This window comes from Myotis myotis, unplaced genomic scaffold (assembly GCF_014108235.1).
Source record: "Myotis myotis isolate mMyoMyo1 unplaced genomic scaffold, mMyoMyo1.p scaffold_m19_p_18, whole genome shotgun sequence".
Taxonomy (NCBI): Eukaryota; Metazoa; Chordata; class Mammalia; order Chiroptera; family Vespertilionidae; genus Myotis; species Myotis myotis.
The window spans coordinates 30,767,710-30,783,139 of record NW_023416322.1 but is presented as its reverse complement, the minus strand read 5'-3'; the positions used below and the strand labels follow the sequence as shown (position 1 = coordinate 30,783,139).

Genomic DNA, 15,430 nt, shown 5'->3' with positions numbered 1-15,430 from the left:
TCCACAAACTCCTCATGTACTGCTTAAAAGTCCTAAGATAACAAATAAGTTTCAATACTTCTACCTATAACCTGCTTAGGACAAGGGGACTTTAGGTTATCTACAACTCAGCCAACCTATCTCTGGACACATGCAAGAGGAATGTGGAGTTTTCAAGGAGGACATGCCAGTGATACTGCCCACTTAGCTCCCAAATCAATTCAGCATGCTGTTGAGTCACTTTGTATGTGTTTGCTGGCAAATAATATAACCCTATAAATAGAGGTCCTAATCAAAACTAATTATGCATTTTTTTCTGTTATGTGCTCATTGAGTCAATAGAATAGGCTATTAATCGCTGTACTGGACATTCAGTCTTGGCTTCAAAGCTCAAATTATCCAACACCTATAGTCAGAAACTTGACTTACTTTCATTACTGCATTTCATGGAACTTAGCTATGCAGTTTAAGAGCTGCAACATATACCTAGACCCTATATCTACTCAAGACAGTAGAGTTTAACAGGCCGGCTTACCTTTTTCTAGATATTCTTCCAACCCTCGTCGTCGGGCATCTAATTGCTGTTCTGATAAAGAGAATGGCCACTTCCCTGGAAGTCGGGGAAATGTAAAGTTGGCAAACTCTCTCTTCAGGTTTTGGTGTAGGATGGCAAACTCCCGGTACCGCTTAGAACACAGCTGCCTCCCTGCCATGTAAACATTGTATACCTGGCGAGGAGAAGAACAAAAAACAGCCTATTTAATACAACTTAAATCACAGAACCATCAACAGTGAGGCTCAGATTGATATTGTTGAGGTATGCATCTAACAGAGAATATGTTCAAGGTCACTATAAAATTAAGACTTATTTTTAATAAATATGCCAGAAATTTTATGTATAAAAGAGGACTACTCCCTTCAAAGGGACCATGATCTTATTTTTGCTATTAAAATTACATCCAACACACTGTTTTAAATATCTTCAATGGTAATTATCAGCTTTAAGGGTAGATTTTATTTTCAGAAAGTTAAAAGTTATTTGAAGTGAACGTGGTAAATACTGTGAATGAACAAGTATGCAAACTGTTCTTGTTAATCGTCAAGTATGCCACTGATATTTGTGTGTGGCCCAAACTTCCAAAGAAAAGGGCCCTAGCTGGTTTGGCTCAGTGGATAGAGCATCGGCCTGTGGACTGAAGGGTCCCAGTTTCGATTCCAGTCAAGGGAACATGCCCAGGTTGGGGGCTTGATCCCCAGTGGGGGCATGCAGGAGGCAGCCGGTCAATGATTCTCATCATTAATGTTTCTCTCTCTCTCCTTCCCTCTCTGAAATCAATAAAAAATTTTTTTTTTAAAAAAGGCTAACGATGATGTAAGCAATAGTGGCTTTTTTGTTATCAAATAGGTTTTTTCAAAAATTTCTTGCCTGAAAAAAAATACCTAGTTTTGGTCCTCTGCCTTCCATCATTAAAACAGGGTTAACGAGAAATTAAAGAATAAGTGTACTCTAAGGACCTCCTCGTAATAATGAAGTTATAATCCTCATAAAGAAATGAGTACAAATTTTTGACTATTGCTCAAAGGCATGCCAAGTTTCTAGAACAAGACATCTGGCACATAGCAGGCACTCAGCAAATATTTGATAAAGAAATGAATGCATGCATGTGCAATTCTTGAATATGTGTCCTTATAAAGGAAAGTGGTGGGAAGTGTAATCAAAAATCATCAAATAATCCAAGTTACTTTGTATTCTTAGAACTTATAAAATAATGCAGAGATAGGAATTTTAGTCCCAAATCACATTATAGCTTAGCAAAAGTCATTCAGAATTTTGAATGTATACAAAACAGGTCATCTATTCATGTAATCAAGAGTTAATCACTGAGCCCTGACGGTGTTGATTAGTGTTGCCCAGTGCACCGAAGGGTCACTGGTTCAATTCCCAGTGAAGAGCACATACCTGGGTTACAGGTTATATCCCTGGTCCTAATCAGAGACACATGTGGGAGGCAACCAATTGATATGTCTCTTTCACATGGATGTTCCTCCCCCCCCTTTTTTCCTCTCCCTCCCTCCCACATACTCTCTCTAAAAAAATCAATGGAAAAGGTATCCTCTGATGAGGATTAACAAAACAAACAAAAAAGAATTAATCACTGAGAATGTATAGCCTAAGCCTTTCTTCAAGTTCAAGAAGAACCTTTTCCATGTTTCTGAGATTTAGGAAGCATGAATTAAATGCAAAAATAAAATAATTTATTCATTCACCTCCCCCGCAAATATCCCCCCAAGATACCTCCCCAATTAAAAGCAAAGCCTCTAATCACTACCAAATAGCATGCAGGAATGTGTATGATCCTAATCAATGTGTTTTCTTCCTGTGATTATCACTCAAATTTGTAACTGATTGTAATGAATCCTACATATTACCAAGTATTGTCATCACAGCTCTCTAAAGTACAATGCATTCTGCTCGTGCAGCCCACTGGAATCCTCCTCACTTCACCCTGCACTTTAAGTGCCGCTGAGGAGTGAGTGGCATAAGTTCGGTCTAAGAAGGCAGGGCAGTTCCAAGGTTTCTCAGTGGTTGCTTTGGGATAGGGCCATGCCCTACACTTTCCAGGGAACCTCACAGGAGAGCCAATAGAAATACCAGCTTTCCCCAATCTCTAGCAGACCCAATCTCTGAGCTTCATAGGCTCCACCTGCCTGAGTACTAGGAGCTACACCCTGCTGAGGTCAGAGAAAATCTGGAACAGACTCAGACCTGTGGCTCCAGTGCAAGGAAAAATACCATCTTCCCATAAGTCTGATCGTCACTCCCCATCATGTGAAATCAGTAACTCCATCCTCCTGATTATTCCAGAGGCTTTTTCCGGGACTAGCCTTTTCAGTGTCTAAGCCTGGCAGCTGGCCAGCAGGGAGAGACAAGCAGAGACAGAACCTTGGGACATTTGCTGACCTGCCCCTGGGCCCCCTGCTGGTGCAGCCAAGCCCCGCAGAGGCATTCACATACTGTGGATCCCGTGCAGCTGAGGACAAGTAGCCAGGAGGCCAGGAACCTACAGACCAAATGGCCGACTTTGGACAGCATCAGAGCAGGATCCAACACACTTCACTTTTTTCTTTATTTTTATTTTATTTTTTTGCTATTTCTCTTCCCTTTTTTCCCTTAATATTTCATAATTCTCTCTTTCCTTTTCTAATTCTGTTTTCTTCCCTTTTTGTTTTTTAGAATTTTCCCCTGGTTTTCTTTTCCTAATCTTTTCTTTTCTTCCTTTTTTTTCCTTCTTTCCCTTCATATATTTTCTTATCTTATTCTTTTTTCTTTGTGACTTTTATTGTATTTTTTTTCTTTTCTTATTCTTTTTGTTGCTGCTGTTGGTTTATTGTTTTTGTCTTGTTTTTTTTTTTTGCTTGTTTTTTGTTTTTTTTGGCTTGGCCTTGTTTGTCTTGTTTTATTCTGTCAGTACCAGCACAAGAAACTGCATGATGTGGTCAGAGTTGAGCCTCACAGTAAGTCTTAGGGTTGATCCCACACAAAAATGGGCCAACAGCAATTAAGACCCAATTACAACAGGAGGGCCCACTAAATCCAGACAAGGGACATTCCTAGAGCATCCAGCTCAGGAAATCAAGAAGACTGTGCCACTGGGACCCGTAGGACACTTATTACATAAGGACACCCCACAAAGACTAGGAGGCACAGCATTTCTATCTAATACATAGAAACAAACACAAAGAGAGAGCAAAAATTGAGAGACAAAGAAACAACCCCCAAATGAAAGAAAAGGAGGAATCTACATAAAAAGAGCTAAATGAAATGGAGGGCAAGCAACTTATCAGATATAGAGTTCAAAGTAATGGTTATAAGGATGTTCAAAAAACTTAGTAAGAACTATAAGGAAACTTTAGTGAGAACCACAACAGTATGAAAAGGGAAGTAGAAACCATGAATAAGAACCACTCAGACATGAAAAATACCATATCTGACATCAAGAATACACTAGAAGGAATTAACAGTAGATTGAATGAAGCACAGCATTGAATCAGTGGGCACTTAAGTCTACCTTGGGATGCAAGTAGACTTAAACACCCAGTGAGAGCAACAAAAAACAAAAAAGAAACAAAAAGCAGGAGGATAGTTTAAGGGAACTTTAGGACACCATGAAACATAATAACATCCACATCATGGGTGTACAAGAAGGAGAAGAAAGTGAGCAAAGAATAGCAAATACCTCAGTTGTAGGCTTGATTCCCTGGTCCTGGTGTAGGAGGCAACCATCGATGTGTCTCTCTCACATCGATGTCTCTCTCTCTCTCTCTCTCTCTCTCTCTCTCTCTCTCTCTCTCCCCCCTCCCTCTCCCCCTCTCTCTCTCCCTCTCTCTCCCCCCCCCCTTCCATTGTCTCTTTAAAAAAAAAACAATGGGAAAAAAATATCCTCAGGAGAACATTAACAACAACAACAAAAAAGAATCATAGACCTAACCATAAGAATGAAAACTATGATGCAGCCACTTTGGAAAACCGTCTGGCATTTCCTCAAAAGGTTAAATGTAAGATTACCATATGACCCAGCAATTCTACTCCTAAATATATATCTAAGAGAAATAAAAACAGATATCCACACAAAAATATGTACACACAAGCTCATAGCAGAATCATTCATAATGGCCAAAAAGTAGACAACCCAAATGTTCATCATCTGACAAACAGATAAATCAAATGTGGCATATCCATACAATGGAAGTTTATTTGGCTGATACAAAGCTACAACATAGATAAACCTTGAAAACACATCTGATTTCATCTATATGAAATGTCTAGAACAGGCAATTCTATATAGACAAAAAGTAGATTACCAGTTACCTAGGGCTGGTGGGAATGGGAGGTGTGAAGAATGATGGCTAAATGGTATGGAGTTTCTTTTTTAGGTGATAAAAATGTTCTAAAATTGACTGTGATTATGGTTGCACAACTCTGTGAACATACTAAGAACTAATGAACTGTACAAATAAAATGGGTGAATTTATGATATGTGAATCATACTTCAATAAAGTTATTACAAAAACAGAGGTAAAACTATAAAACTTTTATTTAAAAAAAAAAAAAAGATTTGTGCCCCTGGGTTAAGCAAACTTCTTAGAATGCAAAAAAGCATTATCTATAAATGAAAATAACTTATCAACTGGACAAACTGACAAAATTTAAAACCTATGTTCTTTGAAAGACACTATTAAAAATGAAATAAAAAGGCAAGCCACAGATTGGGTGAAATATTTCACAAAACATCTACCTGCCTGATAAAAGACTTATGTCCAAAATACATAAAGAACTCTTATAACAAAAAATAAGACAACCCAATTTTTCAAATTCCTGGTCAGAGCACATGCCCGGGTTGCAGGCTTAATCCCTAGTGGGGGACATGCAGGAGGCAGACAATATTTCTTTCTTTCTCCCCCTCTGCCTTCTTCTGTCTCTAAAATCAATAAAAACATATTTAAAATAAATCTGGGCAAAGGACCTGAATAGACACTTCTCTAAAGAGGACATAGAGCCAATAGACATATGAAAAAATGCTCAACATCATTAATCATAAGAGAGATGCAAATTAAATTACAATGAGATATCACTGCACACCTGCCAGAATGACTATCATCAATAAATCAAACAAACAACAAGTGCTGAGAAGATACGGAGTAAAGGGAACCCTAGTGCACTATTAGTGGCAATGCAGACTGGTACAGCTACTGTGGGAAATACTATGGAATTTCCTCAAAAAATTAAAAATGGAACTGCCTTTTGACCCAGTGATCCCATTTTCTGGAAATATATCCTAAGAATCTCAAAACAGCAATCAGGACGAATGTATGCACCTCTATGTTCATAACAGTGTTACTTACAACAGCCAAGATCTGGAAACAGTCCAAGTGCCCATCAGTAGATGAGTGGATAAAAAAGCTGTGGAATACTACACAGCTGTAAAAAGGAAGGAACTCACCTTTTGTGACAGATATGGGGATTATAATGCTAAGCAAAATAAGCCAGCCAGAGAAAAACAAATACCATATCTCACTTATATGTGGAATCTAATGAACAAAATAAAATGACGAACAAAATAGTACCAGAGTCATGGATACATGGTACAGTCTGACAGATGCCAGAAGGGAGGTAGGTGAGGCAGACGTGATGAAAGAAGGTGAAGAGAATAGCCAAAAAACATACATGCATAGCCATGAACACAGACAACAGTGTGGTTAGGGACAGAGAGAGGGGAGGGTGGGGTCTGGGTGGAGGAGGCAAAGAAGGAAAAATGGGAGACATATGTAATAATGTCAACAATAAAATTTTTAAAAATAAAACAATTAGTAATATCCATCTTTTTCTGAAATCTACAGAGGTTCCCAAAGTCTTTGTTAATTCCCAAAAGGGTCTCAACATCCAAACTGCTCTACCTTAGAACCTGACCTTGATTTCTAATTCCTATGATTCAAAGGACAGCACTTGTAAAACCCAAAACTCTAAATTTTATGTGTATGCTTCTGAGAATACATAGACCAGACTGGCATAAAATCCATGTGCTATCATCTCCAGCTAAATTTCAGATTAGTCAAACATTTGATCCTTCTGAACTTTTCTAGCTTCCTTGTTCTTCTCATCTCCCCACTAAAGAGAATGTACCATAAATATCTAGTGGTCCATTCCTATACCGGGGACAAATCTCAGTGTCAGAGATTGCAACTTTAGTTAGCAGGTCAGCTTTAAATACATGTAGTCTGTTTATACCTAACAGTATTCATTGCCTTTTTTTTCAATCCTCACTTGAAGATATATTTTTACTGATTTTTAGAGAGGAAGGGAGAGAGGAAGAGAGAAGCATCAATGTAAGAAACATCTATCGGTTGGCCCCCCTATAAGCCTCAACAGGGGATTGAACCTGCAACCTAGGCATGTGCCCAGAGAGGAATCGAACCTGAACTTTTTTATGTATGGGACGACGTTCCAACCAACTGAGCCACTCAGCCAGGGCATTTTTTTTTACAAAGGCAAATAAAGCATACTGCAACCAAAAGAAAAATTAGGTAGACTGGGCTATCAGTGGCAATTAGGTTTTGAAGAACAAAGGCATTCAGGAAAGGGACTGGCATATGTCACCCAGAATTCAAGATGGGCTTCCTGCATATCTACAACAGCAACAGAATGGAAATGGATAAAATAACTTGCATGAATTACGTTCAGAATATAATTAGGACCTTGGGAAAAACCAGAGTTAATCATTCACACAGCTATCTCCAAAGAAAATGAAAAAGAACAAGGTCTGAAGAGAAACAGGGCATCTGTAGGTTCTGAAGTCGACAAATATTCTGGAGTACACCACTTTTTAAAATTAATCTTACTCTATAGCTCTACAGAGTCAACAGTGAAAGGTATGGCAACCAATGAAAAAACAAACAAACAAAACTTAAAACTGAAGGGAATGAAATTCAATTATGCTTATGCAGAAATAGGACTCGCCCTGGTCGGGTAGTTCAGTTAGTTAGGGCGTTGTCTCAATACACCAAGATTGTGGGTTCAATCCCCAGTCAGGACACATAAAAGAAGCAAGCAATAAATGCATAAAAAGTGGCACAACAAATTGATATATTGATATTTGTCTCCCTATTACCCTTCCCCTCTCTAAAAATCAATACCTTTTTTAGAAAGTATAAAAACAAAAAGAACTATAGAATTCATTACTATAGCTCACGCCTGCACAATAAATCAAGTTTAGTGTCTTTGATTTATGTGTAAACCCACCTTCCTGGTAGGCAAACTGACCTGTTGTAGTCACTTATTCTAGTGCTCTAATATATGTCATAAATGATAAGATTAGGGGAAACAAAAGCTAGATGTTTGAGGGTCGAACTGGGCTGACACTCACCACAAACTTTTCACCATTCTGCTCCACATGTTTGTATGTGGGGACCGATATGGGCACTGCTTGCTTTTCTGTGTAATCATAAAATGATTGTCCCAACGAGTCGTCACTGGGATCTAGGTTATCTGCCTCATGAGGAGGTACAGATAACACTGTCAAGATCAATTCCTTCTCGCCTGCTCGGATCAGGTCCACCACCTGCTTGTGTGTTGCCCCCTCAACATTCACGCCGTTCCTAAGGGGAAAAAGGGAAAAAGACAATCCCATAAACCAGAAGGGTCCAAACACTTTGTATCTCCACCCTCCTGCCCCCACTCCAGTGTCACGCAGAATGAACCATAAAATCAAAAGATTAACGTGGTTCCAGAAAAGCTGTTTCTATTTTTATAGATCATAATGTGCTTAAGGCTGGGGGTGGGGGAATGGCAACAGGTGAGAGAACCTACCCTTCCTCTATGCCAGAATCCCACACACAGCTTCAGGAAAACAAATGGGAAGGAGAGTGAAGCTGAGGAGAAAGCTTTTAAAGCTTGATAGTCCGATATCCTCGTCCTAACTAATCATGTATATGACACAAAGTGGCTTTTAATAATCCTGCCATTTGAACTGTATTTTGTCCTTTTTAAATATCCTAGAAAGTCTGTTGAAAGGCATTTTCCACAAAATGCATTCCCTTAATTTGTAAAGACTCAAAAAGTATGGCTTAAGATAATTCTTTTACATTTATATCTGATTTCCCCCCATATCTTCAAATTAGTCAACTTTATTTTCCTTTATGACAAGTTTCATTACCTTGGGACTTAAATGGTTTATATCTTCACATACATTAGTTTTTTAAAAGGCAATGCAATAATCCCTCTAAAGTTAAATTATCTGATCTAACTTCTTTTGTTCTCACAATCATTTCTCTTAATCTCTCTTAGAATTCTATTTACTAATTTTCTGCTCTGTGCTAGCTCACTTAAAACCCTGTGATCTTAGTTCACACTAAAAAATATACATCCAAGGCTATAGAGTAAAGCAACCTACTCATTCTCCTTCCTATTTCTCTGTTTAAAATGGCTGAAACCAGGAAAAGTATGAGGTTTGGAAGAGCAATAATTTCGTCAAGAAAGATGCTGAGTCTCACAAAACTCACTCAGCAAACCGAACTACCTTCCCAGAATGCTGACCCAGCCTGCTGTCTCAGCAAAAACCACTAGGCAGCTGGCGGGCCCAGAAGTTCCCTCCATGGCTCTCCCAAGAGAGTTCAGAAATACATACCTGGCCTTTAGTCAATTTGATAGAATCTTATCTACCCTTTAAACTTTTTCAGTCTTGTTCCAAACCATTACAATTTTACCTTCCTGAAAATGATGCTAAGTTTAGTAATAAGTGTTCTACAAACTTTCCAATCACGGGAATTGTCTCTGTCAGAATCTGGTATCCGAAACATCCATTTATATAAACAGAACAGACAGAAGATCACCCAGCTACCCTCCTTCTTTATGTTGGGTTTAACAATCTAGCTAGTAAAACTCAGCACTCTTGACATTGCACAACCTAAATAACTTATACACACACACACACACACACACACACACACACACGCACACACACACACACACACCAGTAATTTTACAACTAGCTAGCTCTCCAAGAAAATAGAGCCCCTTCCTCTAATGGAAATTTGGCTTTTAAAATTCAGATCAGATCAGACTAATGACCAGGTAAAAATGGTCACCTCTGATCAGAGAGCGGGATAAAATAAAAAAACGGGCTTGGGAGCTAGATCTACAAATCCCAACTCTGCCTTTTTTATTATCAGAATTGGTCTTGATCAAGTTACTTAACCGTTTTTAGTGTTGCTTTCCGCATCTGTAAAATGGGGACAATAATAAGTCCTTAACAGCGTTGCTGTGAGAATTAACGCTTAATAAAATGTAACTTGCCTGAACACTTATATCAGAAGGTATAAAAAGGAAAGAAGTACTATGTACCTGTTGGTTATGAAGAGATTTTGGTTAAAGAAGAAATGGAAACCTAAATAAAGTTAGGGATTGGCAAAAGATTTCATCTAAATCTTTGGCCTTAGTAGAAGTTCTGAGAAAATGTTTTGCTGGTAGAATAAAATTGAAAAAACAAAAGTTGGAAATCAATATAGAGAAGTTCATCTATCCCTAGGAATCTTATCTAGTTCACAATACTCTTGTTAAAAAAAAAAAAAAAAAAAAAGTGAGGAACACTAATACTTTGAGATGGAACAAACTACCATGGATACTAAAACAAGACTTTTATATTAATGCAATTTTATGAGCTGCATATTGGGGGGGGGGGAGTTTAAGAATTGATGCTCAAATCTTACTTTTCAGCTCCCTAATTTTTTCTGTTAAAGGATTTTTAATTTGGAGTACTCTGTTGATAGGCTTGGGGGTCAGTGAACACCTACAAAATTTGTATGTAAAACTGTATTTGTGTGCATATACAATATTTTTTTCCCTGGGGAGAGGCCCCACAGCTTTCATCAGCTTCAAAAAGGAGTATGTAATCTCCAGAAACGTTGAAAACTATTGCTTCCAATGCACCTCCACCCATTCAGTTTTCAAGTTCGAATACACTGCTCCTTGGGTCACTCATAGAAACAAGCCCCCAAAATCATCACAAAAACGTAAGTGAAGCTTACTTCAAGAGCAGCCAAGGGAGCAAGGGAGCTTGCTTAGATTTCACTTCTTAATAAGACCATGCTTCAAATTGGCTATAATCCCAAAAACCACTTTTAAAAAGGAAAAAAACACAACTACCACTGTCACATTCTAAACACACTTGCTAGTATTTATTTGGTGCAGCTAAAGAAGGAATGCTGTATATTCCATGATTTAATATACAAAGCTGGAAATTCTTTCATTCTTCAGAGAATGAAATGAAGTCAGTAAAAACCCCAGGATGTCTGATTTCATAAAGGGCCCTCCCTCCTCAAGAATTAAGAGGCCTTCAGAGTCATAAAAATGTTTATATGACATCCTCTTTTTCCACAAGAATGCTACTACACCAGGCTCAAACTAGGTGGGGCCCAATGAACAATTCTGAAGGCATAAGTGAATGTAAGCTAGAAATTCTGCAGTAAAGGGAATTTTCAGCAACACAGGCTTCTGGTTCAAAGCATAGGTTTTGGAGTCAGACTGACTAGTGTACCATTTAACACGTAAGACATTATTCAATCTCACTAATCCTCGATTTCTAATCCATAAAATGGGGTTAATAATACCTAGAGCTATGTTGTGAGAACTAAAATGCGATGAAGCTAGAACATGGTAAACACTTCATAAATAGTAGCTATTCATGTGATAGCATTTGTATCGGTTGTGCAAGCAAGTTGGTAGTATTTTGGCCTCCTAATAATACAACCCACTAATTTCCCTTGCTTTTCTTCTGTCTTTGCAACATAATCTAGTTGAAATTCATTTGAAAATAAATCATTGAGCTGTCAACCAATGATAATGGGATCACAAGATCATCACCTTCCTATGACATCAAAGAACCACTAAATCCTACACCACACAAAAGTAGCTACTGGCCAGTAAGTTCTACCCATCTATGCTTCTTCCACAAAGAAAGGCAATAGCTTAAACATACTATCAAAAATTTTCAACAGATAAGTGATTAAACAAACATAGCAAAATGTTCATTGTAGAATAGATGGTAGGTATGCAAATATTCATTGTGCAATTCCTTCAAGTTTCCTGTATGTTTGAAATTTTTCATAAAATGTGGGGAGGGAGAGAAGGCTACCAAAAACCTCCAACAATCCAACAAAATTTTATTTCCTTAGGCAACTAGATGATACTCAATTTACTCTGTGTCTTCAGCACTATAAAGATACACTTGCAAATTTAATAAAATTCTCCTCTTTTTCTCTTTATCCTCACCTGAGGATATGTTTTTATTGATTTTAGAAAGAGAGGAAGGGAGAGAGGGAGAGAGAAAGAGAGCGAGAGCGAGAGAGAGAGATCAGATGCCTCCGACGCACACCCTGACTGGGGATTGAACCTGCAACCTTTTTTTTTCTTTCTTTTTTTTTTTGGTGTACGGCATGATGCTCCAACCAACCAAGCCACCTGGGCAGGACAACATTCTCTTCATTTTTTACATAAGACCAAAATTTGGCCCCACTAGAAAAGCTTTCAGCTAGCTACTGCGAGTGGCTTTAAATAAGACTTTTATTCAACTAAAGTTAGCCAGCTGAGGAAATTGCAAAACTAATATAAACACTCCCAGAAACAGGAAAAAGCTCTAAATAGTCAGGATTTGTTTTTGTACAGTGCTTGTACAGGAAACTGTATATAATGAAACTAGACATGGATGGAATATGACAGAGCCGATCATTATATGTACCATAAGAAGGAGCCATGCTAAGTGGTAAGCAAATATTATTTTGACCCTTTGTGACATTCAAGAAATTAATTACAGGATAATTAGTCCCTCAGAGGCAGCCTATAAAAAATATGACAATGAATTCTTATAACTGCAAATAATTAAGATGTACTTTTCAATTTTGTAGATTAAAGCACAATGACTACATATCCATAAGAACAGTTCAAATAAAAAAGAGTGACAAAGCCAAGTTTTGCTAAGGGTGTGGAAGAACTGAAATTCTCCTACATTGCTGATGGGAGCATAAAGCAAAACAACCTAGCAGTTTCTTATAATGCTAAACATACATTTACTATATGACCCAACAATTCCATTCCTAAGTATTTACCCCAGAGAAATGAAAACATGTCCACACAAACAATTGTAGTTGAATGTTCAGTGGAGCTTTAGTCGTAATAGTCCAAAACTGAAAACAGTCAAATGTCTATCAAGAGGTGAACGCATAAACAAACTGTGGCGTAGTCATGCAATAAAAAGACCAAACTACCAATATCGACAACATGAATGAATCTTAAAACACACTGAGCAAAAGAAGTGAGACAGAAAATAGTCTGACTGACATGGAAAACAGTAGGGAGGTTCCTCAAAAAATTTAAAAGAGAACCAACTGCCTTATGAGCCAGCAAATATATATATATATATCTCCAAAGAAACCCAAAACACTAATTTGAAAGAATATATTCACTACAGCATTATTTACAATAACCAAGATATGGAAGCAACCCAAGTGCCCATCCATAGACGAGTGGATAAAAAAGTTGTGGTACATGTATACAATGGAATATTACTCAGCCATTTAAAAAAAAGGAAACCTTACCATTTGCGACAGTGTGTATAGACCTAGACAGTATTATGTGAAGTGAAATAACTTAGACATAAAAAGACAAATACCACATGATTTTACTTATATGTAGAATCTAAAGAACAAAATAAATGAACAAACAAAACTACAATAGAGTCTTAAATGTAGTAAACAGACAATGGTTGCCACTCGGTGAAAAAGGTGAAGGGATTAAGAAGTACAAACTGGTAGTTACAAAATAATCACAAAGATGTAAAGGACAGCATAGAGAATATAGTCAATATTATAACTAGTATGATGCTGGGTGGGTAGTGGAAATATAGGGGTAACACTTCTATCCACTATGCTGTACACCTGAAACTAATAAAAAATAATACTGAGTGTAAACTGTAATTGAAAAATAAAATTAAAAAAAATTTTTGGAATTTTGTTTCAGAAACAACATTTTGCCTTACATTTTGGAACAGCTAATTTATTGATAGGACAAGAGAAATACAACTAGAGAAAGTAACTGGCCAAAGGGTTCTAAAATATTTCAACTTTTTCTAATAAACAAAAAATCTGGTCAACAATTTTAAAAGCACATATCTAAATTACTTTTAATGTAAACTTATAACATATAAAAAATGAGATGATGACGATACATAAACTAGAGGCCCAGTGCATGAATTCATGCACAGGTGGGCTCTGGCCAGCCCGCACTGATGGGGGGGAGGGCGATTGGGTGTGGGGCCAGCAGGGGGAGGGACTGCAGGTAGTTGGCCAGCCAGTCCCGCCCCCTGGTCAAACTCCCGGTAGAACTCCTGGTCGAAGAGACAATTTGCATATTAGCCTTTTATAATACAGGATAAGACAAATCCTTCCTTTTAGAAAGTAATTTTACTGGTAATGTGCACTTAAAGTCATAAAAATGTTCATATTCTTTCCACTCAAATGGTATTACAAGAAATTTATCCTGCCCTGACCGGTTTGGCTCAGTGGATAGAGCATCAGCCTACGGACTGAAGGGTCCCAAGTTTGATTCCGGTTGGGGGCATGTGCCTTGGTTGCAGGCATATCCCCAGTGGGGAATGTGCAGGAGGCAGCTGATTGATGTTTCTCTCTCATCGATGTTTCTAACTCTCTATCCTTCTCCCTTCCTCTCTGTAAAAAATCAATAGAATATTTTTAAAAAAGAGAGAAATTTATCCTAAGGAAATCATCAAAATGTGAGCTCCATGAGGGCAAAAATTTTACAGTGGTATATAGACCACTCTCAAGTATCTTCAAGAACAATGAAATAATCCTGAGCTCAAAAAAATTAGCACAAACATATTCATCATTATTTAGGTTTCCAAATTTCTGTTCTTATTTTTAAAAAAGTCAACAATAGGGAATAAATCAGTTAGTAGGTGGGGGAATCCCAGACTGTAATAAGAGAATCTAACTATATTTCAAATATATTTCAAACAACCTCACTGAAGGGGGTGGGAGGAAAGGCACAGACCTAAGTAACTGGAAATTAATGAATCCCATAAGGCTAAAGGCAATAGGGACTACACATAAGTGCTGTATTTGTCGATAAAGTTATTTCCCACAGGGGTAAAAATTCTGATATTGCTATACATGTATACTGGAATTGGACAATTAAGTAAATGGACGGTGGATGTGGGAAGCCAAGTTTCTCACTGTTAGTGTGGAAATATACAGATCTACAAGGGGAGGGAATCAAAATGATCCATATGTTAATGGAGTAAAGCCAGACATCAGTAAGAACCCATATTTAACTTAATACAGATACAGATGGTTACACATAGAAATACACACACACACACACACACACACACACACACACACACACACACATATTTCTTTGTTAGCTGAGAGGGCCAGAAAGAAACTATACCCTAGTAGCAATGACCACACCTAGCACCCAGGTCTTGGTTTCTAATACCATTCTCCAATAAAAAGAAACAGGACACTTTGGAGAAAAGGCTGATTCTAGGACTGGAACAGGAAATACACAGATGAGCCTGGATCATTTTGTAGTGGCAGAAAGTAAGGAAGTACTCAAAAACAAAACAAAACAAAAACACACATTGATGGGGATATGGCAAAGGGCACCGGAGCCAACTGTAAGGACTACCAATAAATGGCAAAAGCTAGAAATGGAGCAACAAAATAAAGCATCAGCGTCAGATATGTATCCCAAAGTGTAAACTAAATATCCATGAGCCCATACTGATACAAATAAATGATTGATAAATGAATATATGGGCAGTGGACATTCTTCTCCTACGTAGACTTCCAAAACAATTATATAGATACTACACTTTAAAGG

The 15,430-nt window shown here is 37.7% G+C and overlaps 1 protein-coding gene across 4 annotated transcripts in view; it reads right to left on the bottom strand.

Annotated features, from left to right (window-relative positions):
- The window catches only part of SNX27 (sorting nexin 27), a 52,671-nt gene that overhangs the window by 26,868 nt on the left and 10,373 nt on the right, over positions 1-15,430 (bottom strand). For 3 of the 4 annotated variants that reach the window (XM_036342920.1, XM_036342921.1, XM_036342922.1), the window contains exons 2-3: positions 7,902-8,133; positions 515-707 (exon numbers count right to left, since the gene is read on the bottom strand). In XM_036342920.1, coding sequence (XP_036198813.1) covers positions 515-707; positions 7,902-8,133 — 425 coding nt within the window. The remainder of the gene's footprint in view (positions 1-514; positions 708-7,901; positions 8,134-15,430) is intronic. The other variant, XM_036342923.1, reaches the window with a different exon arrangement.